Consider the following 25,769-nt stretch of genomic DNA (forward strand, 5'->3'; position numbering starts at 1 on the left):
AAGGCAGGCACAGCTTACATTTTTACAGAACATGTCACTAGAAGTGGGTCCATATGAACCAAATGAGGTTCAACAAGGCCAAATGCAAGATGTTGCACTTGGGCCAGGGCAATCCCAGGTATTTATACAAACTAGGGGAAGAGCTCACTGAGAGCAGCCCTGTGGAGAAGGACTCGGGCTCCTGGTAGACATGAGCCAGCAGCGTGCAATTGCAGCCCAGAAGGCCAACTATATATCCTGGGCTACATTAAAAAAAGAGGTGGCCAGCAGGGAGAGGGAGGTGATTGTCCCCCTCTACTCAGCTCTTGTGAGGCTCCCTCTGGAGTACTGTGTCTAGCATAAGAAGGATGTGGAGCTCTTGGAGCGGGTCCAGAGAAGGGCTACTAAGATGATCAGAGGGCTGGAGTACCTCTCCTGTGAAAAAAGGTTGAGGAAACTGTGCTTGTTTAACTTGGAGAAGAGAAGGCTCCAGGAAGACCTCATTGTGGCCTTCCAGTACTTGAAGGGAGTGTATAAACAGGAGGGGAAATGGCTGTTTACATGGGGTTGATAGCAGTAAGACAAAGGGGAATGGTTTTAAACTGAGACACTGGGGGTTAGGTTAAATATTATGAGGAAGTTTTCACACAGAGGGCGGTGAGGCACTGGAACAGGTTGCCCAAGGAGATTGTGGATGCCCCATCCCTGAAGGCATTCAAGGCCAGGCTGGATGTGGCTCTGGGCAGCCTGGTCTGGTGGTTGGTGACCCTGCACATAGCAGGGGGGTTGAAACGAGATGATCATAGTGGACGTTTTCAACCCAGGCATTCTATGATTCTGTTTAACACATTAGCAGCTCTACTCTATAATAAGATTAATTTAAATAATTTCTTACCATTCCAGTAGGCAAAGTTAGTTCCACCTATAAACATGTACCTAAAACAAATCAAAACAAAAAAAAGCCACCACTTTAATCAGGTTTTGAAGAGATGGGGGAAAAAAGAAAAATCACCCTAAATTACCCTTCACTGAAGGCACACTTACAGGTTAACATTAGCACCACGTGCCAGGATTTCATTAAGTGTTTTAGCTATAGTTTGTGAGGGTACAACAACGTGACGGTGCCCCCAGTGATCCAGCCATCCAGTATAAAACTCAGAATTAACCTGAAAGGAGGAAGGGAAAAATATGAAGAGGGTGCAAGAACAGAATGCAACACGACTTGGGTTACTAGCTGTAAGAGAGAATGAAAAAAGGTACCTTGAACCATTTTAACTATTTTTAAGCTTTATAAATACAGCAGAGTATACATTTAAATCAGTCTTTTTTAGTAGGTGACTCAAAGAGACTAAACTGTCTTTTCAATAATTTTGTACATGCACTTTGAAAACCATTGCTTAAGTACTAAAAAACACAGATTTCCTTAGAACCTGCCAAACTTAATGTTCCAGATAGTTGGCATAAAAATAAATGATGAAACAAATACATTCTCTGCAGAGTTTGTAGATTATATTAGATGCAATGAAAAATAAATCTTCCAAACACTCAAGTAGCATCCCAAATGATTTTACAGCACAGAAGCAGTTCCCTTAAAGGGTCTTCTCTTTTGTCAAAATGGCTTCCAGTAATCTCACATCCCATTATAGGTTGTGTAGAAGCTCTAGAGTAGCTGACAACAGGAAGCAACATTTAATCTGCCCTTTTAATGTTGCCTTTAACTTCCACCCACCCACATTCATGACTAATGCATCTAATCATACTGTTTCCGCTGCTATGTAAACATTTGTCTTTATAAGGAAAAATACTGAAAATTGGTATCTCCTGGGACCAAAAGAATATCTGCAGAACACTTAATGTGGATTTGACAAACACACAGAAGCTCCTCTGTTCAGCTTTTCTGACTGACTTAGAAATGACATCTCTGTAAACATTCCTGAGAAACTGTTGTCAACTCCTCTGTTGTTAACCACTAAGAGTAGGAATGATATAAGAATGTAAATTAAAAGACATACCAAAGGGCCTGTAGGTTCACTGCTCCTTTGAGCTAAGAAAGCTGCTGTGACGTTTCCACCTATTAAAAGAAGATTGAGTTGCAATATCCTCAACTTATTCCAGTAAAAAAAAAGAACTGAAAAAGTGCCATACCTCCTTTCCAACATCTAGTAAAAACATAAACAAGAAACTTTGGAGAATGTAGGAATGAACATGCTTCATTGTAGTGCTTAAGTTGCAGAACTTATTTAAAATGCACACATGAATTCATACGCATGTATGCATGCATGCACATCTCTGTTTTTGAGGTACATCCTCTGAAAACCCAGCCGTTCTCAGGAATGACATCTTGGCTCCAAAAACCCTGAGATGTGTCAGAATTACTACACAGTCATTGGAACATATCGGCCTGGGATTGTGGTAGCAAGAGGATGGGGAAGAACAGTCTTCCTGTCAGTTTGTAAAAAGGAGTTTCACTTCTGAGCAATCCTAGTGGCTTAAAACACAGGAAACAGAAATAACTACTCATGAGCAGCTTTCTCATCATGAAAGATACACGTGAAGGAGTTCTTGATTTCAATCCATTTATAAAAAATGAATTTCTACTAGGAGTGTATGTTTGACTATAAAGAGAATAACATACATAAAAAGTCACAAATACAAAATAAACTGGAAAGATCCATCTTTGAATTTGTTTCTTGTGCTTTAAGCCTATTTTGCCAAGTCTGTGCAGAATATGAGTGTTCACAGCCTCAACTTCCCTCTTCCATCAAATGGACACTTTCCAAACACACTGTGGTTGCTTGATCATTCTTCAGACCTGTGTCACAGCAAACTGTGGCAGTGTGCACATTTTACTTTAATTTTGGTAACAAATAGCTGTCTCCAACCTGGGGCAAAGTCTACTGTCGCATAAAGACCCTGAAGAGCTCCACATTTCAAATGAAACTGGCTTGCACCATCAGTTGTGAACAGCACCACCTCATCCCCAAGATGCTGGCGAAAGATCTTCAGAAGGGAACGCAGATAGTCATAGTCACAAGCAAAGTAGCTTCCATACTCATTCTCCACCTGCACAGCAAAAACAAGTCACCAGAGCAGTAAGTAGCGAATTCCAGGTTGCATCTAACGCCAAAAAATTGAAGTTTAAATGCAAGTCTCTTCTTCCTTTGAAAGAAATGCTGAAAATGCCATTTAAAATTCCAGAAACGAAGAATAACAGAAGGGAACACTTATAGGCACTCCTCACCGGTATCTCATGCTGCAGCAATCACTGCAAGGAGATTAAAATAAGCAGCTCAAAGCTTTTGCTACAGTCAAATACTAAGAAAATTGAACAAGCACTCCTACATATTTAGTAATTTAAGAGAAAATACATACCAACAATGCACAGCACTGTACCCTGAAACATTTACAGCTCAAATCAGGTGATCAAAACAAAAAAGTCTAAATTTTGAAGCTCTTCTGGATAAAATTTTGAGGCTTATTTCATACTGCTCTTGCTCCTATGTGCAGCAAATCCTCCCATCAGAAGAGTTTAGGTAACCATAACGTATTTTGGCTTGATGTGAGAATTGGCATAAACCTCAGATCTAAAAAAGCTCCATAAGCTTGCACTATTGTTTCCCATAGTTTTGGGAACAACTGTGATGGAGCACTCTGAATTTTGCAGACAGTACCTTCAGTTCTTTAGAATAAGAGACTCCAATGAATCTTCCAGCTACCTTAAACTGTTAAGAAACTTTTTTGTACCTTACTAGCCAACACTTATGGAGCATCCACAAGAACAATATAAGCATCCACGCTGCTTGTATTTATTTGTTTTTCTGAAAGTTACCTGTACCATGATGATTGGACCTCCATTTTGATAGAGGTGAGGCTTCATCTTTGGCAAGAGGACCCCCATCCATTTCTCCACTGCTGTCAGGTAATCTGTAATGCATAAAGTGTAAATGGTTCACAACTGCTCCGCTTTTCTCTGTCTTTTTTGTTTGTTTCTTTGTTTTACTGTATGTGTAGTTTTTACCATGTAAAACAGATAGATGTAAATAAATATAAATTTCTAAATAGTAAAGTATATCAGAACGCCACTTAATGAACTGATGTGTCCTTACACTCATTCAAAAATGTCAGCTTCCACTACAGTTTACTAAATAATAAAACATGAAATACTGATGAACTTTGAAGAACACCAGAGGCTTCAGTGTGTCTCACACAAGTTGTCCTAATGCATTTCAACAAGTGTTTCCATCTGTACTATTTTTTTTTTTTTAAGTAGATAGTTTATCTCACAACAAGCAGAACTAAAGTCAGGTACGATATGGATCTACATCTTTGTCCCCAGATCCCCTCTCCGATATCCTGTCTCACCTCATGTCTATAAATCCTGTCCAGGACATTAAGAGTGCTGCATTTAGCTCCAGAATTTCATGCACACCGATCAGCTAGGAAGAATTCCCACAGTGAGTGGCCAGTTGTAAAATCAAGAGAAAAAAAGTCAAAGCTGAGAGCTACTTGCCATTTCTTTAATGATGACAATAAATTTTTTACTTGGTACCAGTTTGATGAAACTTGTCAACAGCTTTGTAACTTGTAACAGTTTTTAAATTTAACTGCAACTGATGGTTGTTTAAGAAGTTCTTAACAAAAGGTTTCTGGAGCAAAGAGACAGGGTGGTTCCACTGTGACTTTTTTTTTTTTTAATTATTTCAGTCATTTTCTTAGAAAATCAACTTCTGAAAATAAAATAAACAAGCAAAAAACAAACAAACAAACAAAAAACCACCCCACAAATTCTAGGGCATGCATCCACCTTAAGGACTCAGCCTGTAATTCCTGAAATGACAGAAGGTGCATGATTTTTGATCCCTCCTTGTTTGCTATATATATTTATTGAGTGCATAGTTTTTAACAGAAATATGTGAATATGAATTACCTGGAAATAACCTCAAACAGTAAGCCACCTTGTTGCTGAAGAATATTTTTGCCAGACATTTCTGATGCCCTTACCTGAATCAGAAGATCTCAGAACAATAGATTCCTTCTCCAACAGCCATGCTGGAAGACCACCCTGGGAAAAGAATTGGAACCATTTCAGTGACCACTTTCAGGAAATAAGAGGAAGTTAGTCTATTATCAGAACATATACTGAACTTGCAGATTTATTTTTATATAAGCAAAACAACTATTACTTAAGTTTGCACTGTAGAAAGTCAGTCAGAATACGTTGGTTTAAATACAGTGAACCAGAAGTCTTTTTGAGGATACATCAAGTACCCTTGTCTACTCTGAGACAGAAATCCTTGCATTGTATTTACCCTACAAAGTAACTGTTACAAAAGGCTGTACCATGTCCCATTCTGCACAGATGTAAGGTCCAGCTCTTAGGATCACCAGCAAGCCAGTTTCACTAGCAAGCTGCAGGAAATGCTCCAGATCTCTGTCACCAGAAAAATCATACACACCCATCTGGGTTTCATGGTAGTTCCATGGTACATACCTATCAAGAGAGGAGATAATCTGACATTAGGAAAATAATAGAGCCCTATTTCAATGCAGTAATAAAACTGCCAAACAAGCAGATCGACATTTGCCACACTTCTCTCCTACTTCCAGAACGTAGGAAACTGCCACCTCATCACAGAATCTCTCCCAGAAGACGAAAGAAAAAAAACCAAACAATCTCTTGATTGCAGAGTAATAAAGATATTTGTTATCTACCAACTATTACAAGCACAGTTGTAGCTTACAGCCCATGCAGAACAACCACGAGTTGTCTCTTAGCCCAGCGCTAAGTGGCAGCTGTAGCAGAGGCAGACATTAAAATCAGAGATTGATACAGCCTAGATAAGGATTTGAGAGAACAGGAAAACTCGTTCTCCAGGCATTTACTTTTTGCACATAGGTTTGTGATTCCTCTAATAGAAGTGGTGCCGCCGTTCCAGAGTACAAATTTGAGAAAGCGTGTAAAACCGAAACTGTGGTTAGCCAAGCAAAGAGCCTCTCCAGCAACACCTTTGTTGCTTGGGTTTGTTTTCATGTTCAGTGTTAACCTGGTAAGAACTACCCCAACAGGAAAAGAGAATGTAGAAAACATTGCTTTCAATAACAAAGAAAAAACAGGAACCCTCACATGAACACATTTAATTCAATCACCTGTGATCATACTGGAATCGGAAATACATGCAAATGAACAGATTAAAAAAAAGCAATATGATAATGCTTCAGAAATGGTAGTTAGTTTTATTTCCTTACAAATGCCAAACTGCAAATCTCTGTTTGAAAAGCAAAAGCTTAAAATTTGTATGCCAGGATAGAGTCTAAGCAACATATTCAACAGACAGCAAAATGCAGATTTTCCTCCCTCCGCTATATATTTAATTTCTTTGTCAATCTGATGAAACTGCTTCCAAAGTGGTCAATTAACTCACTTCTTAGAACAAAGCACACACGTATTTGGTGAATATGTAAACCACACCAAAATACATTAATTGTTAATTTGGTTTTGTGTATTTTGCCTGTGTTTCAAGCAGAGAAGCAAGCTGATCAGAGATGCTTAAAAATCAAAGTAGATAAAGTAAATTACTATTAAAAAAAAACAACATACCTCAAAAAGGCCAATACAGTAGAGTATCATACTGTGCTTGCTTTCCCTTTTCAATATACCTTTATCCTGATTACCACTGCAGAAATAACTTGAGTTTGCTTTAAGCACTAACAGCTATGTTACTGTCAGAACCATTCTTCTGTATTACATATATGTGGCTCGAGATGATATCTTCCTTACAAAAAAAGAAAGGGAATAGCAGGAAAGAATATTATAGAAAATAACATGCCAATTTAACTCCAAGCTTAGGAAAGGTACCAGAAAAGCTACAGCATGATTCATGTCATGATGTGATTAAAAAAAGAAACACAACAAACTAGATTTGCCAAGGACAGATATATATAGTTTCATTCTTTCAAAGTAACACTGGCCTAAACAGCTAGGGAAGAGAAAAAGAAAAAAAAAAAGATGATGTCTCTTGACTTAGCAAGGCTTTTGGTAGTGTGATGGATGACATTCCTAGAAGCAAACAAGCAAAAAAAAAAACCAAAAACAGGTAAGTTGATCTAACATTAACAAAGAACAAAAATTAACTGAAGCATAAGAACCACAAATTCTTTGGGCAGGCAGCAGGATATTTTGAGAAATATGCCATGTTTCTTTGTTAAGTCAAGCTATATCCAAAGCTTTTGTTGCCACCTGATTGGCAAAGGTGGGGCAGGTGGAAGTCCATCAGCAATCATGTTCAAGTTCCTACATGTTCGTAATTAATCAGCAACATGGCCTGATATCAACATGAAAATTAAGAGTTATCACTTTCTTCTTCTCCCTTGCAAAGGCAAAGATAAAGATTTAAAATGAAAAGGACATATGACATTAACAGAATGGCATTAACAGAAGAAAAAAAGGTGTGTAGGTTCTACTGTAAATTACCACATGACTACAGATCATCAGCACTGCAAAAGAGACAACTCTATCTGGGTTACATTAACAGGCATGCTTATGCAGCAATTCATTCCCTGAAAAAATACCCCTGTTTGAGCTAAATAAAGATGACTTGGTATTAACTTCACTGTAAGTTTCTCATTGTCTGAAAGAGTGCTACAGAAAGACAATAATTGTAGTCCTTTCTTCTCAAGCTGCCCCATAAGCTATTCCTACTGATAAGGAAATTATAGGTTCATGTAAGAAAAGCATTCTAACTGTAATTTAGCTACAACTTGAAACCTGTTATTTATGAAAATATGCTCCTTGGAGGGTTTTAGGAACTTGTTCTGGTAATAAATCTGAACACCTAACATAGTGAGATGGGGATGAGGGTTTCACAAGATCCCTTATAGTCAGAATGGAAAAAAGTTGAAAAGTTCTTCCAGACACAATTTTATGTCCCATGCTGCCTCACATGGCTAAAAAAAAAATTAGTAAAGAAAGTTAAGAGAAAAATGTATTTGAAATGCTTTCTTATTTGAAATTCATTTCTTAAAAAATGAGTGATAATATAAAAGCATCTTTGACTGCTTTAAAAATCCTAATACACTCAAATCCATGAATTTATTTTCTACAGCTAGCAATGACTTCAAATCATTTAACTTCAAAATTATTAGCATTAGCAAAGTATGATTTCTATATGCCACTGTATAAATAGATGGTTCTTACTACTGTAAGGATAACGAACATATAAAGAAATGCCACATTCCTTTTTCAAACTTGAAGCTCAGTATTTTTTCCATATTTGAATAATGAAATTTAATTTCCACTTACATACAATTGGTAAGTTTTAGCCCATAACCTTCTTTTTCTTCGAAACTTTTTTCTCCTATTTCAGAAATACATCAATAGGCAAAACAACAACAGTTCTGCCACTGCAAAACACAGCATAATTCTCTCCGTAATACTTGTGTTGTGTGTTTCCCCCCCCCCCCCTTTATAAAATTAAACAGCTTGTACTCCTTTCATAAGTAACAAAACAGCACTTTACACATACTAGTTGAATTACATGAGTTTTAGAAAAAGCAAACTGTGGTTTTTTTTTTTCATGGAACACTAAGTATTGGAAAAAACTTCTAAGATTATCTAATCTAACAGTCTACCCATCATCACCATGCCCACTACTCACATTGCTCAGGGCCACTTCTACACACTTACTGAACCTCCAGAGCCAATGATTCCACCATCTCCCTGGGCAGCCTATTCCAGTGCCTTCCACTCTTTTGGAGAACAAATGTTTCCTAATATCCAACCTGAGCCTTGCCTGGTGCAACTTGAGGCCATTCTCTCTAGTGATATCAGATTCACTTGGGAGAAGAGGCTGACCTCCCCCCCCTTACCCCTCCACCTGCTGCAACCTCCTTTCAGGTGTTTGTAGAGAGCAATCAGGTCTCCTCCGAACCTTCTTTTCTCCAGACTGAACAATCCCAGCTCCCTTAGCCATTCCTCATAAAACTTGTGCTATAGACCCTTCACAGCTTCAGTGCTCTTCTCTGGACATGCTCCAAGGTCTCAATGTCCTTCTTGTAGTGAGGGGCCCAAAACTGAACACAGTACTTGAGATACAGCCTTACTAGAACTAAGTACAAAGGGATGATCATTTACCTACTCCTGCTGGCCACACTAGTTCTGATACAAGCCAAGATGCCATTGGCCTTTCTGGACACACTGCTGGCTCATGTTCAGCTGGCTGTCAACTAGCATTCCCAGATCCTTTTCTGGCATGTGCATTTTAGGTCACTCTGCCCAAAGCCTGTAGCGTTGCCTGGGGTTGTTGCGACTGAAGTCCATGACCTGCCTGGCACTTCATCCTATTGAACCTCTTACAGCTGGCCTCAGCCCATCAATCCAGACAATCCAGATCCCTCTGTTGAGCCTTCCTACCCTCAAGCAACTCAATACTTCTTCCCAACTTGGTGTTATCGGCCAACATACTGAAGGCTCATTCAATCCCCTTGTCTAGATCATCAATAAAGATCCATCTGGTCACCAGCTGGATTTAACTCCATTCACCACCACTCTCTGGGCCCAGCCACTCAGGCAGTTTTTCACACAGCTATGAGTACATCTGTCCAAGCCATGGGCTGCCAGTTTCTCCAAGAGAATAGTGGGGGAAAGAGTCAAAGGCCTTACTAAAATCTAGTACAGTCTAGGATACCCACAGCTTTTGTTCATCCACTAGGTGGGTCACTTGGTCATAGAATGAGATGAGGTTGGTCAAGCAGGACCTGCATTTCACTAACTTATGATGGCTAGGCCTAATCACCTGCCTGTCTCTCACATGCTGTGTGCTCACTCTCAAAACAATCTGCTTCAAGACCTTTCCCAATACTAAGATCAGGCTGGCAGGTTAGTAGTTCCCTGGATCCTCCTTCTACAAGGATGTCTCTCCAGTTATCTGGGACTTCCCAGGTTGACCAGGACTGCCAACAAACAACAGGAAGTGGCTTAGCAAACACTTCCACCAGCTCCCTTAGTACCCTCTGGTAGATCCCACCTGGCCCCATAAATCTGTGATAGTCCAGGTGGAGTAGTAGGTTGCTGTTTCCTTCTGAATTATTGGGTTTTATTCTGCTCCCCATCCTAGTCTTCCAGCTCAGAAGGCTGAGAACCCTGCAGATAAGTGATTTGACTGCTAAAGACAGAAGCAAAGAGGTCACTGAGTACCTCAGCCTTTTCCTCCTGCTTGGTGGTAACATTCCGTGCTGCATCCAATGAATGACAGAGAATCTCCTTGGTTCTTCTTTTTTAATGCAAAGACATTCTAAACAGCAGTTCTTTCCTACATGGAATTTCTATAGGTGTTTTCCTTTCCTAATAAATATGTTTCTTTGAACTTTTAAGTAACTGCTAATTCTTCCAGGAAATTTCTCAATTTCTACAGTCCTGTAAATGTTTAGCTCCATCTAGTGGTTAATTGTTTATCTCCTCCATGATAAAGCCTACAACTTTCAGTTCTACCCGGGTGTTTGTGACTGTACCCATTTCTAGTTCACATATCATAGTTCAGTAACTGAAAACAAGGACAATTACAGTTGGGTGACCAGATGTCTCTGCAAGTAGCATGCAGAGGGGAGCAGAGAGGGGGTTCCTAGGCGTAATACCTCATCTTCTGGGATGTCACACCACATAATCAAATTTCAATCTGCTATTTGGAAGGGTTAGATGTCAATATTTTCAGCTTTAACATAAGGTCAGGCTTCCTACAATATTCTCAAATGATCTCATATCCTCTCTCATATACTGTTACTGCTTAAAATATTCAGGTCTAGAGGAGGGCAACAAAGATGATCAGAGGGTTGAAGCACCTCTCCAATAAGACAGGCTGAAGGAGCTAGCAGGCTGAGAGAGTTGGGTTTGTTCAGACCATAGAAGAGAAGTCTCTGGGGAGACCTGACTGTGGCCTTTCAGTACCTAAATGGGCCTACAGGAGAGTTGGAGAGGCACTCCCTCTGGTGGAGGTAGGTATGGGACAAGAGCTGTTATAAACTAATAGAGGGTAGATTTACATTAGATGCTGGAAATAAATTCTTCGCAAAGAGGATGATGAGGCAGTGGAACAGGTTGCCCAGAGAAGCTGTGGATGTCCCAGCCCCAGAAGAGTTCAAGACCAGGTAGGATGGAATAACACCAACCAGTGAAAGACTTAAAAGGTAGCTCAAACATAGGGCGCCCTATAGCCACATTCTGCCAAAACATCTGGCAACACTGCTGCCTATCCCAGAATGGTTTCATGCAACTAGTATCTCAGTCTCTTGCTAATACTTTCACTTATCCCCAGAACAGTAAGCAGGAAAAAGACAGAAACACAACTAAATAATAATCATTTTATTCAAAATACACAAAATTGCAGCAGAGCTATTTGGAGTAATGTGGAAATTTATAGCTTCATATCAAATAATAAAGAGCTGTACAGCTTGATTATATCTGCAAGCACAGCCAAAAAACATCTTTATTTTTTTAAGAGAGGGGTAGAGAGAAATTAGTGTCAAATGATGAGATTCATGTATTTGATTCTTATAGAATATGCAGGGCTCTGAAGTACCTTTTGCCTGTAAGATACACATTTGAGACCTATTTTCACCATAGCAGAAAAAAAATCCATAGGTAAGTAATGTTGGGAGAAAAATATAAATAAATTCCAAACTGTTGTACAGTGGAAAGGAGGTTGTGATAAGCTTTTTTTCCCCTGTAATTAATGATCCACTAAAAACAGCAAAGGCTGCAGCACGTCACATTTTCTCAAGGAAACACAGCTGTATCCTATCTTTTGTACCTGAACATAAACAGTCCTGAAGACCCTAACACCAAGAGGCCAGTCCTTCCTGTATACCAGAAGTATGCTTTGAATAAAGCACAGGAATAAAAGATCCCAACAAGCAAAAAAATGGGGAAAATGGAAGAGGGAAGAACCCAAAAGTACCACCCCAAACACATGTGTTAGAGTTTATGAGAGAAGGAAGAAGGAAGCAATGAAAAAAAGCAACAGGAAAAAAAACAGAAGGAAGAAACTGCTTGAAAAAACTGGAAAAGAAGTGAGGGCACTGAGGGTGTATGGGGGTTAGCAGTAAGATGAAAATAAATCCAAAAACTAAGGGAAGTATAACATACTTTGGGTCATAGGAGTTACAGAGCCACTGTTAGGACCTAGGCTAATCTTCAAACCAGGTATCAGATGATATAATTTTCAGGTCTGTTTGAGAGTACCTTTATTGCAGTAAAAAATATTCACATGGGCATTTCCTGCAACTCTGTCCTGAGATTCCTGAGCTAGAGTGTTATTTAATCCAGTCGTTCATTTATGTAGGAAGACAGAATGTGCTTACTTGGTTTAATCAAAATGAAGAAACAAAGTCACCACATTATCACAGCACAGTTTTATGAGGAGGAAAAAAAAAAAGAAGAAAGCTACAAGTGAAAAACAAAAAAATAACAAAAAAAACCACCCTACCTTCTTTTCCCTCCTTGCTACCTCTCCAGCTCTTCTTCACATATCAACCCTTGCTAATCAAACTACTAAGTGTACAAAGTAGCCCTGAAACTCACAGATTAAACAAGACACAGGTTTTCAGAGAGAAAAAGCAGAGTGCTCCCACTGAACAAACCACCCCAAACAACAGGCTCTGTGCTGCCAAAGCCAACATTGTTCAATGGCCCACAGCAAAAAAGGAGACAGTTTTAAAGACATGCTCCAAGCCCTGTAATGGTTTAAGAAAGAAATAAAACCACGCATGGTAATTGCAACCATCACTTGAAAAGACTGTGCATATTCACTTTTCTGCCACTCCTCTTTCCTTGCCATGAAAGGGAGAGGACATGGAGTGAAGGTTTGGTAGACACAACTGACTGTTGAGTTTGTTTCTGTTGTTTTTTCTGTTCGTTTGGTGTTTTTTGTTTGTTTTTTTTTTAAGTACTGCTCTTATTTCGCAGCTATCTCCCTAAATTTAAACACTCCTGGTAAAATAGCTATACATATTTCTACAGCCTCTGCCTAAATTTTCAAGACTTCAGGGCAACACAATCTAAACTGTAATTAAGACTTTACTGTCACCTCTCACCTAGCCTGCCTCTCAACACGAGATTATGATATCCTCTGGCAGATGACAGGATTATCTGTTTCTTAGTTGCCAAAGTTCACAGTCCAACTATTTGTCTCAGGTCACATTTGCATTCTGGATTGTGAAGCAGTAAGCATTGCTGAATAGCAAAGAAGCAGACTATTAGCTGCTATCATCCCAGACCATGCTAAGGTGGTCATCATGTTCCACTTTTCATTTCAAGAGATTTCTCAGCTACTACTTAAAAAACAAACTATTTAATTTAAAAAGTAACAACGGCAACATTCCCCCATCACTACTTCTTTTGGGTCTCCCAGGACTACAAATAATTTTGAAAATCAGCAGCTACTTACGTTTGAATTGCATCCAGCCCAGCCATCTTCATCTTCAAAAGGCGGTCTTTCCAGTAATACCGGGGCACCCGGGAATAGTGAATGCTGCCAGAGATGTAACGGAAAGGGCGCCCATCCTTGACAAAGCAGTTGCAGCCATAATCAATCCCAAAAGTCCTCTGCGGTATATTCTGCGTACAAACAAAAGGAAAGTTTTAAAAGTTATACAATGTAAACTTTGTCTGCTATGAGAGACATGAAGAACAGTCCACCACTACACAAAAAGATACCATGTGTATTCTCCACTTTCAGCAACTGACTGCATAGTGCTATCTTTACACAGTAACACATTTTGCAGTGCAAGTGATGACTAATTCGATAGGGGAGATTTACCAATTTGTGGAGTGCCAACACACTTCACTCACTGAGGTTTTGGAAAATACAACTGATTTCCAACTCAGTGTCACACTAGAAACAAAAGCCAACTGGGAGCTTTCGAGGAACAAATACCATGCTCTAAGTGCTCCATGGCACGGATAGAAGCAGGACTGAAAGCTTATTTAGTAGTACATGTTTATTGTGCTAGATCAGTCTAAAGAATTTACATATTGATATAAATCAATGAAGATTAGTCATTTTTAGAGACAGTCCTCCTTTCAATACTTTTCCAGCTAAGCACACCTAAAACATTTACTCCACAGCAAATTTAAAAGGAGCAGGAAAATTCAGCACCTCTGAATCTGTACCTCTGACACAAAAGAAACATACTTTAACTTCAAGATCACTAGGATTACCCCTTAAGAGCCTAAATTCATTCATACTCAAACTGCTGGGAACAACAGCAGTACTTCCTTTGTTTCAAGTGAATTGCAAAAAACAGAAAGGACAGGAAGACAGATTTTTATTAATTAAGTGCATGGCGCCATGCCTTTAAGAACCTTTAATTTTTATTTTTATAAACCCTACCATCTTGCATCTCACACTTTCATCACAGATCTTTGACAGTTCTGTCTCCAGTACCATTTCTGACCTTTCAGTACAGGTCAGTAGGGATTTATGAAGTGAAAATTAAGGTTAATAACTGTTAATCAGTTAGTTTCCTGTGCCTATCAGAAATATGTCAGAAGTCAAACCAACATAGCCCATATTTCATTGGACAATACACTACTATAAACAAAACACACCTTTTAATAGCATAAATTCAAACCTTTTATAGGGCACTGACTTGTTTTAATCTGGAACAGGTGAACCTTGGCCTACCTCACACAAAGAACGGAGTTTAACAATTAGCAAACTGACTGAATCATAGCATCACCAAGGTTGGAAAAGACCTTAAAAATCATCAAGTCCAACCACAACCTAACCATACTACCCAAACTCTAACAACCCTGCACTAAATCATGTCCCTGAGCACCACATCCAAACGGTTTTTAAACACATGCAAGGATGGTGACTCAACCACCTCCCTGCAGAGCCCATTTCAGTGCTTAACAACCCTTTCTGTAAAGAAGTTTTTCCTGATATCCAACCTAAACTTACCCTGGTGCAACTTGAGGCCATTTCCCCTCGTCCTGTCACCAGTGAGAAGAGACCAGCCCTGCACTTGCTGCAATTACCTTTGAGGTATTTGAAGAGAGCAATAAGGTCTCCCCTCAGCCTCCTTTTCTCCAGACTAAACAGCCCCAGGTCCTTCAGTCTCTCCTCATAGGCCATATTCTCCAAGCCCTTCACTAGCCTTGCTGCCCTTCTTTGGACCTGCTCCAACAGCTCGATGTCCTTTCTGTACTGAAGTGCCCAAAACTGAATGCAGTACATGAGGTGAGGCCTCACCAGCGCCGAGTCCCGGGACAGGATTCCTTCCCTAGTCCTGCTCACCACACCATTCCAGGATGCCACTGGTCTTCTTGGCCACCCGGGCACACTGCTGGCTCATATTCTGCTGACTGTCCATCAGTGCACCAAGGTCCCTTTCTGTCAGGCAGCTTTCCAGCCACTCCTCCCCAATCCTGTAGGGCTGCCTGGGATTGTTGAGACCAAAATGCATGACCTGACACTTGGCCCTACTGAAACTCATATAGTTTACTTTGGCCCATCGATCCAGTTTATCCAGGTCCCACTTTAGTGCCTTTCAACCTCCTGGCAGATAAACACTTCCTCCCAGTTTGGTATCATCTGCAAACTGACAGAGGGTGCACTCAATGCCCTCATCGAGAACACTGATAATGAATAGGAGTGGCCCCAGTACCGAGCCCTGGGGAACACCACACATGACTGGCTACCAGTTGGATTTAACTCCATTGACCACAACTCTTTGGGCCCAGCCACCCAGCCAGCGTTTCACCCAGCAGAGCATATGCCCATCCAGACCCTGGGCAGTCAGCTTCTCCATGAAGATGTAGTGGGGGTCAGTGTCAAAGGCTTTACTGAAGTCCAGATAGAGGCTACTGACAGCCTTACCTTCATTCGCTAAACTGGTCACCTTGTTATAGAATGTAATCAAACAGGATCTGTCATTCGTAAACCCATGCTGACTGGTCTGATCCCTTGGTTGACCTTTCATTGATCCGTGATTGGATGAAGCCAAAGCGACGAAATCTGAGAGGCAACAGAGATGCCATCATACAACTCAAGGTGTCCCCCAACTGCACAAGAGCCAACCACTACCACACTATCACTGTATGCCCAAATGTTAAGTAGGGACCAACAGACTACAAAGTTTTGAAGAACTTTCCCATGCAACCACTTTTTTCCTGTTACCTGGTGAACAATTTCACTGTAAATCTGTACTACAGAAAAAGTGAAGTGAAAGGAATAAGTGACGTGCAATAGGCAGGTGTAAGCACAAGGGTGCAAACATCAAGACTCCTGACCAATAGCTGGACAACACTGCCAACCAAGAGTATATTCTTTATGCAACCGGACAGAATAAAGGAGTCAGTTTAATGTGTCACAGACCAAAAGGACAGGAGTACAAATAAAGGATAGGGTACAAAGTAAAAAACAAACAAAAGAAACCACCTACATTGCTAAAATCTGGAGGAAGAAATTACTGAGTAAACCTGCCTAACCCTAGACTGTCATTAAAAGGAGCAACTCAGTGTGATAACAGAACAAACATTGGAGGACTACAGACTCCAGGGAGGAGATAACTACGGTGTGTTGCAACTGTGATAAAGTCACAGTCCTCACAGTAAACCTGAAATAAAGCTGTAGAAAGCATCTTACATGCACACTGCATTCTGCAAACAGCAAACAAATGAAAGTGATTGTTTCACACACAACAGAAAACATACAGTCCTGGGCTGGCAGGGCAAGAAGAACTGGAAGACTGAAGGGAGTGTAAAGCATCGCACATGATGGCTGCATGTGATTTCCTAAATATATACAGTGTTTTTAGTTTCACCTTCCAAATAGAACTAGCTAAGTCCTGGAAGTAAAGAAGGATGATTCCAGCAGCTGCTGCTCCCCTATGAGAGAGAATTCTAACCCCCTTACTCACACTATCCACAACAGGGGCCTTTGGCAAAGACACTTCAGTGCTGAGACACTGCACAGTGAACCCACAGCTCCATTTTCAGGGCACAGACATCTCTGGCAGCAAAAGAGGGATTTCTTAAAACAGAGAAAAGAAAGTATTCATTATGAAAGTGGTCACTGATTCAGTTACCATTTAAAGCTGCAAATGTAACTGTAAACCACCTTCCTTATGAGTATATAATATGAAAATATTATAATAAATATATGTACATGGTATGATATGGTGGAGGCAGGGGGGGAAGCTTCCCTGGTACTTATTCTGATTTAACTCATTTATTGCCCACTGTAAACAGACTTCCCTTCATAATCATGCAGGACTTCTCTATTGTCTGCACACAACTCTAGCTCTTCCTTACAGCTAGTGCAGGGCTCATGAAAAAAACAAATTACCATCAATTTGTCTGATTTGGTCAATATTCATGGTTGTGGATATACAGAAGAATATTCGGAATATTCTTCTGATAACATTCTGATCTACAGAAGAATATTCCCTGTTTGTTCATAGCAGATGGGGCAGCAAAGCTTCCACTTTGGTTGGTAAGCAAACTGACTACCAACTGTTTTGGATCTTTATACCAAACCATAGTACCAGCCAGACAAAAATTCAAGCCCTCAGAGGCAATGGTATAAGGCTGCATCTTATACACACATGTGCAAAACAGATGAACCAGAGCATTTGTCCTTGCTTAAATCAAGCACTTAGTTTTGCAACCTTAATGCTCTTCCCATGTTTTCTAATGTGTACTTCTCTCAACTTAGGAAAAAAAAACAAATCATAGTTCTGGCACATCAATCTATCAGCCATTTAACAGATCCTAGAATCTCTCATTCTTCAAATTGATAGAACAGTGGAGGTTTTTTTCCCTCCTTATTTGGAAAAGTCAGTAACGTGAAATATAAATCCTCAGCAAACCCCTCCACATGTGACTATGTCTAGCATCTCTAATAATGACCATGCAAAACCAGATATTTTTCTCCACCCAACAAGTGCGTGCATCAGAACTGAGAACCACAAACCACTCCTGCTACTCGCTTGCCATGAAAACCCAGCACAACACACCCCCCAAAAAAACCAAACCCAACAACTCTACTCTTTCTCTACCATTATAGTGGTTCTTTTCTCTGCCTCTCATCCCCTTCAGCACATATACCTTCATAAAAGCAGGCACTGGGAAGCTTAACAGTGACTTTACCTTTACCACTTTCATCTACGCCTCATTTAGCAGTGAGGGTGTCAGATTTTCCAAAACTAAGTCAGATTTACAGTCAGTTGTTTTTTGCTGGCAAAAATAGAATGAGTGTGTTAAAATTCTTCAGTGTGAACTGCTACAAGAAATACCAGTACAAAATAAATGGGCATTAAAGGCATTTTTTTCTTGCTAAGTAAATAAAGTTTTATTAAATTCCAACATTTAAAGCATTTATTATACAACAATTTACATATTTCCAAATCCACTTTCCACGGATCATATACCGTAATTAATATTATTCTGGTTTTATTCCGGCAGTGATTAACTCTGCCCCCACCCAATGCCCCAAATGAACTGGCCTACTGTAGATGAAATATATATTCATTTAGTTAAGTTCTACAAATCAAATACATTCCACACACACAAAAATTACAACAGAATTTAATAAATACAAAATAAGCAGCAAAAGTTTGAGTTTGGTTTGTTATTTTTTCCATTTGAAATACTGAACACAGGTCTAAATCACACACACCAAAATAAAATTGGAACATGCATACAGAAATCCTTGAAGGGCAATTAGGGATTTCTGTCTTTGAGAAATATTAGAAAGGGTTAATTCTTCATGCTACCGAAACTAAGACTGATCTAGGATACATCCCATATGTAATTAAAATAAAAAGACTAAAAGAATGGGAGTGGGCTTTGAAGTGTTTTTTGGCACATTTTAAATGGTACTTATCATCAAGTAACCAAACTTTCAGAAGCAATTAAAGAAAACCAAACAACAACTAAATTATACTGGCAGAACTCAATGCATTTCTGAAATGATAATATGACCATATCTGCTCCTGAGAGGATACATGGAGGAGTACACACACACAAGTTACCTGTGCACCTTGGTGACAGCAGGATTGGTGCAGACAGGTTTCTGCATGCATTCGGGCCGAACGAAGAGAGAAATAAAAAGCAGGGAAAACAAAATAAAAGTCAGACTAGCAGCAACTCATTGGGAGAGCACCTAAAGACAGACCTACAAAAGCCTCCTGTTAAGGCAACCAGCAATTAGTCTTCTTAGCCCAGTAAAACTTAAATGAAAATCTGTACACCAGGACTGCTGGTCTAGAGGGAACATCCTACATTGCAGAATCCAGAGCAGAGCTTTTAAATGAAGGCATTTAGATAAACAGACAGAGGGTTACAGGCTATCAAGATTCTCTCTACATAAGACCATTTTATGCGATGCCACTGATGGGAAAGAATCCTGAAAGACAGAGCATGGGCAGGGGGAAGTATTAAATACATGTGAAAGCTTCTGAAAACTTAAACAGATACTGTTGCATGAAGAAAAAAAACTGCAAAGTTATAGGTGCTGGGAAACAGAATGATCTGGTCTAACAAGTAGAAGATCCTAGCAGGTTGGGCGAGCTCTGCTTTCAGACTAAAAGATGACTGACTGCCCCAGCTTCTCCATCAAGCTTCCAGTGCACAATACATTTGCTAGCGTGCCCCTAACAGTGTTTCTCAGCATTCTCGTGAGTAAAAATGCAAGACTTACACAGGGAAGAAGGGGACACAAAAGTAGGTCAGTAGTTAACTCAGTGTTGGAGGGCTCAAGGTGATGAATGAAGTGAGACTTCAAAATTTCACATACAGAACTTCTCATATTTACAAAGCCTATGACACTCATCAAATACACCTCAGACACACCTCCCACGAAATGAAAACAACTGCTGAAGGGTAAAGCAGAAGTGTGTCTGGCTCAGGACCACACAGGAACACAGGAAAACACTGAAAGCCACAGTTCTGGTCCTGCCATCCTCAGCAATGAACACTTTTGACCCATGGCACATAGGTCTGCCCAAGAGAAAGCTAAATATCAGAGAGCAGAGTGAGTGACTCCCTGTGACTACAGCCAGAGATGCCAGTCTCTGCTGCTGTGGCGTTTCACAGAGCTGCACCAAAGAGGAAGGGGAGGAAAGGAGGTTGTACAGAAGAAAACTGGTTCATCAGCTGCAACGTACTCATATTCATTTGCATCCTACCTTTCTTGTACAAGCTATGAAAACAAGAATGTTTGTATTAAGGTTTTCTGATCTCTCATATATCCCCCAGAGTGATTTTAGTTTGTGTTAAGCTCGTCTAGGAAAGATGGAGAGAAAATTCCCTGTTATCCTGTAGCAGTTGGTTATTCTGCTATGTGCCTGTCAGACAGCCAGGCCACTGATATGCTAATATTATCAAAGAAATGACCTGCAGAAGCCTTTAGTCTTCTTAAAGAAAACACCACTTACTTGAAATATTAGAACCTTACAACGTTCAAGCTTTAACTCATTGAATCTTATCTGCATATTTTTCAAATATCATTCCCATACTCTCACAAAAGAAATTAAGTATATAAAAAAACAAACCAAAAACACTGAACAAAAAGGAAAAAAGAGACAGAATACCTCAGCTTTTGACTTTATGCTTTACAACAGAAAGCAGTGAATGCTCAAATAGCAACAGAAATGATGCCAATTAAGATATTATTGTTCATTTGCTTTTATTACCGCTGCTTTCAGAAAGTAATTACTAAATGCCCAACTATTCTAGGGAAAATGCCTGCAGAAAGACAACTACTTTCATCTTAAATATCAGTTTCCCTCAACTTCTCAAGTGGAAGAAAGCCTGAATTTCAGAAAATAATGTTGGCACCTCCCTGCACTGGTGAGCAGTGCAGACTGGTAGACCCACAGCATGCTACAGACAAAGTGGGACAAAGACAATCAAATAAAAATGAAATTGTTCCTTTCCCATAACTTTTTTTAGCGTAAGACTTCTGGAATTTAGATATTCAGAGGACACTCTGTGGCCCTTCTGCAAAACACGTGTGTGTCATTTCACTGCAAGAGATCAGAATTTCACCAGTCTGAGATTGGGTAAGGCGACTGCCTAACGCGTAATCAACAGAGAATCAAGAAGCAGCTGTAGGACACACAATAAACATGCACAGAACATGCATCATCTCTGTGACCGTGTTATCTTTAAATGCAGAATGTCAATAATAGTGAACTCAAAGAAGGAATTTCTTGAGTATTTTTACACACACTCTGATTTGTTTCATAGCTGAAGATACAGTGTTTTCTCCTCAGATTTAACAGAATCTGCTTAAGTCCATCCTACTACGTTCTTATAGCTTTCCTGAAAAAGCATTTTCTTTCAGAGCAAAAAAGCCAATGTACTGACTAAAAAGGATGGCAAAAATCCATGAAATGGGAAACTCCTCAAGGAGAACGTAGAATTATCTCTGTTATTTCAGCTCTGCTGCCCAATCTCATGGGTATTCCAAAGTACATCGTCCCTGGGCTGACGTAGACAAAGGTGTTCTGCCCAACTTTGTACAAGCCAACAAAGAAAGGATTCAGAAAATAAGCTCCAGCATTTAGTGGGAACATCTGCCCTCCATGAGTATGACCAGAGAGAATTAAATTTATTTCTGGTCTCTCCTGAAGGGCCCACTTTGCAGCCATCGGCTGATGAGCTAGCAGCACTATTGCATGCTCACTGCTACAACCTCTGAGAGCTTTTTTTAAATCCATGCCATGCCCTGAGTAACGTAATACATCTGCCTCAATATCATCAACACCAGCCAGGCAGAACCAGTCATCAGTGCTCTCCGGTGAAACAATCTTCACGTTCTCATTATGGAGTGGCCGAATGTTAAAAGATTTTAACAGCTCAAACCAGTTGCTAACATCTGATGTGTAGTATTCATGGTTTCCCGTGACAAAGTACGTTCCCAGAGGAGAATGAAGCTCTCCAAGAGGCTCAACAGCAGGCCGTATGATCTCTGCCTCGGAGTCAGTCAGGTCCCCAACGATCACTGTGATATCTGGTTTCAAAGCCTTAACCATGCGCACGATCATGGCAAGCTTGGTCTTCCCAACCGTAGGTCCCAGATGGATATCCGAAAGCAAGACCACTTTTAAGTTGTTCATTGTTGAGGGCAGCTTGTGAACTGGAATCTCCACTCTATTCACAGTAGGAGGCTGGGAAGCATTTAGCAGCCCAATGACAGTCAGTACAGCAGTCAGCATGACTGCCAAAACCGGCTTTGCTGCTGTTCTGCTGCTCTTACCACTGCTGTTTGCCTTAATACCTCTCCCAACAAAGAACTTGTAAGCTTGTTCTACCGAGCCTAGAGCAAAGAGGAAGAAGATAAGAAGAATATAGGCCCCCAGGCAAGTGTAGGCAGCTAAAGAAAAGAAATAGGGCTCTTCTGCAACAAGAAATAGCAACGTAAAGAAACTTGAGTGAGCCAAAGCTAGAAACATGAAGACGGCTATCTTCCATGGCATGAAAAAGAAGGAGCTGGCAGCTGAAGACCTGGAAAACATGGTGACTGTGCTTTTCCAAACATGAAGAGATCCTATCAGCATCAGCGTGTTAGCAAACAGTGCCATCTGCAGCCTCAGAAGCCAATGCCGCGTCCTGAGCTCCAGTTGTTCTGCCAGATAACTCCGTGATAACATCATGGAGAAGAAAACCACTCCTGCAGCCACTGCAGCCTTTGCCTCAAGGGGCAGTTGCTTGAAGGAGATCATCTTTGTTTCCTGTCCGTTCTGTTCTGTAGGAGTCTCCAGCAGGCAATTATGTGGTTATGAAGGGATGCCTTGGGTCAATGCAGCCTGCAACCAGGAACCAGTATCAGCCGTTTTAAAATATTACACACATTCCCTTTCTCCCAGACTGCAATAAGGGACTGTAATTCTGCACATACTACCAGGATACTGGGTCATACAGAATCACTACCATAACGTCAGGAAGGAAATTTCCTCATGCTAGATAAATAATGAACTGAGAACACTCAACCCTGACATTCTGCTTCCATGTTCTCTGCCTGCTTCCCTCAATGATTCTTCCCCTTTTCTTTCCTTGAACATGTTCTCTCTCCACTATGACTTCCTTACAGCACTTGGCAATAGATCACAACACTGATGCAATGACCTCTGGAAACAATCATTAAATTATTGGCAAACAATCATTATAGTATTCTACAAGCATGACTAAGCTGTTTCTGCTACTAGCGTACACTTTTTCTGTTCTTTTTCACAAGCAGTTGGCACCATCCCAAAAGCAGGTATTACAATATATCCTTCTTAGTGAACACAAAACTCTATAAACTCATACATCAGCAGTGGGATGCCCACAGAATGGCTACGAGATGCAGCTGTGATCCTAGAATAATGGAACACTATGGATGCGGAAACATCCTTGCCTCCACTCGTGAATAAGAGCTCCCCGTATCTCTCAAACTTGGTAGGGCCAGTGAAACTCACATTGTGTTTTGTTACTCACTTCCTGCTCACTCCCGTAACATGCAGAGTTCCTAAGACTTGACACCTATTTCAGCATACCCTGGCCTAACAGGATGCAATTAAATTGAAATGGGATTTAAACATCATGTACTGTGTTCCTTTGGAAGGAGGGTACTAAGATAATACAGTTCTGCTGCCTGACTGAAAACAGCTAAGCAACCGTTCTGTATAAATTCTACTGGAATTCCCCACTTTAATCTGTATTTCATCCAGAGTATATAGTGTTTCTACTATTGCATAGTTCACGTATTCCTATTTAAAATAAATACAGTTTTATTTTAACCACAGGTGATAGGTGTTTGGATGGTCTTTTGTACTATACAATACTGACTGAATCTGAGATATCAAAAAAACTCGATTTAAAGCCACACAGGAACACACACTGTTTCAAAACACTTCCTGTGTTTTGGTCCCTATTTAACTAGAAAAAAAGAAAGCAATCACTATCACCAAAAATACCTCAGAAGTAGGGCAGAAGAACAGTCTTGTAAGATTACACAGAGAGCTAGAGACCAGATGTCTACAAACCTAAGTTTGCCATGATACTTATCTGTAGCACATACCTCCCCTAACTGAAAGGGATGTTAGCATCTCTGTTTTGACAGGTCCCTGCTATGTTTTGAGGACTAAATCAAGCTTTACAAGGACCCCTTCTTTCATTGGTTGGTCAGTGAAATACAGGTTAAGAAAGAAAATGTGCTGCAGCTCTCAATTCCTCCAGGCCTCTCAGCTGTTACAACACTGTCCTTAAAAAATATAATGCTGTTTTACACAAATTTACCTTCTCAACAGAAGGTAAAGCTAGGGAGATAAGAAATGCCCAACTGATTCAAGTCCACAGATCTCTTAGACTCCAGGCCATATTCAGCCTGGACAACAGCAATAAGAAAGGTCTGTAGGAATAATGCAACTGTGGCCACTGCCTGTGTGCTGTTCCTCTCCTACTTCTGCAGCAGACAGAACTGTTACATTAGGGATGTACCAAACACACCCTCTGCCTTACCCTTTATATACATTATTTATGAACCTGATGTATACTGTCTAACCCTTCTTGTTGGAATCTGTTTGCTTCTACAACCTCCTGTAGCAACAGGCTACTAAAATTCACTGTATATTTTTATAGCATTTTATCTACTTTAAACTAATCTACTAATCTCAGACCATTAATTTGGTGCCAGCTCCCCCTCATCCATTACCTTCACAACCTCGTAACACTCAGTCATAAACCCACCCCCCTCTGTGACCAAAATTACTGTCACCGAACTCCCTTGGATAAATATGCTGCTTTTCGTATAGCTTTAGCCATCTGCACGTCACTCAATTAACAAAAATTAACATAAGAGCAACATTTTGCTTCAAGCTTAAGGAGCAAGTGACAAAGCCTATCTCTCACAGCGACTGTCTGGACAAAGAATTTGCCCGGGCCTTCGTTAGGCAGCTGTGCAACCCTCCAGAGAGACACGGAGGGAGCCAGTGCCACAACGGGGCAGGACGGAACACAGCTCCCTCACACAACACGCACAGGAACAGCCAGTTTTTCCATGTGATCAGCTAACGCGGTGTCAGGCAGCAGCTCCGTTTCCGCTCCCCCTCCGCTTCCCCCCTCCCCCCTCTCCAAAGCCACTTAATGTGTAATTCCTCATAAAATGGACCTAAAGGGCGGATGGGGTAGAACCAGTCCCAACCAGGTATGCGTGAGCCCGAGAGCTGCGAAGCAGAGGGGCTGGCGGGGCGGAAAGCGGCCGCCTCACTTCCTCACACACGCGGGTGGCGCCGAAACGAAAGGCGCTGCGGGAAGGAAGGAGCCGGCCTGGCCCGCACCCCCAGCTTAAAGCACTCATTGATAGCGGCTCAAAGGTCGCTGTTATTAAATAAAAAGTAACGAAGGCCGTGCAGCGTCCTCCTTCCTAGGGGCAGCGTCCTCCTTCCTAGGGACAGCCACCTGAGGGGCCATTCACCTCCCCTCCGAGCCTGGGCAGCCCGAGCGGACACGCGAGCCGCCCGCTGTGCGAGGAGCCGAGAGGACTCACCGCCGCACGGAGGAGCTCCGCCAGGCCGGCCAGCGGGAGCAGCAGCCGCAGCATGACGGCAGCGAGCGGGCAGCGAAGCGTTCCGCGGCGTTCGACCCCGGCGCACGGCGCCGTCAGCTGACTGAACCCGGTCCCCACTCGCCCCGCCCCGCGGCTTGAAGGGGCCGGACCGGGAAGGGAAGGGGCGGCCGCGAACCGCTGCGCCCGAGTGGGGAAAGTGCGACAGAGGGGCGCGGGCCGGTCGGAGGTGAGGGGTATTCC

At 41.1% G+C, this 25,769-nt stretch overlaps 2 protein-coding genes across 2 annotated transcripts in view; both read right to left on the minus strand.

Annotated features, from left to right (window-relative positions):
• The window catches only part of GLB1 (galactosidase beta 1), a 45,454-nt gene extending 19,838 nt beyond the window's left edge, over positions 1 to 25,616 (minus strand). Inside the window, exons 1-9 of the mRNA XM_048952108.1 lie at positions 25,509 to 25,616; positions 13,416 to 13,585; positions 5,320 to 5,470; positions 4,981 to 5,041; positions 3,809 to 3,903; positions 2,862 to 3,042; positions 1,992 to 2,050; positions 1,024 to 1,145; positions 875 to 915 (exon numbers count right to left, since the gene is read on the minus strand). Coding sequence (XP_048808065.1) covers positions 875 to 915; positions 1,024 to 1,145; positions 1,992 to 2,050; positions 2,862 to 3,042; positions 3,809 to 3,903; positions 4,981 to 5,041; positions 5,320 to 5,470; positions 13,416 to 13,585; positions 25,509 to 25,562 — 934 coding nt within the window. The 5' untranslated portion in view covers positions 25,563 to 25,616. The remainder of the gene's footprint in view (positions 1 to 874; positions 916 to 1,023; positions 1,146 to 1,991; positions 2,051 to 2,861; positions 3,043 to 3,808; positions 3,904 to 4,980; positions 5,042 to 5,319; positions 5,471 to 13,415; positions 13,586 to 25,508) is intronic.
• On the minus strand, positions 18,349 to 25,622 carry TMPPE (transmembrane protein with metallophosphoesterase domain). Its single transcript, XM_048952120.1, has 2 exons — positions 25,509 to 25,622; positions 18,349 to 22,788 (listed from the first exon to the last, which is right to left on the minus strand). The coding sequence occupies exon 2, from the start codon at positions 22,702 to 22,704 to the stop codon at positions 21,385 to 21,387; it is 1,320 nt and encodes a 439-aa protein (XP_048808077.1). The 5' UTR covers positions 22,705 to 22,788; positions 25,509 to 25,622; the 3' UTR covers positions 18,349 to 21,384.
• Between the last annotated feature and the right edge of the window lie 147 nt (positions 25,623 to 25,769).

This window comes from Lagopus muta, chromosome 7 (assembly GCF_023343835.1).
Source record: "Lagopus muta isolate bLagMut1 chromosome 7, bLagMut1 primary, whole genome shotgun sequence".
Lineage (NCBI taxonomy): Eukaryota > Metazoa > Chordata > Aves > Galliformes > Phasianidae > Lagopus > Lagopus muta.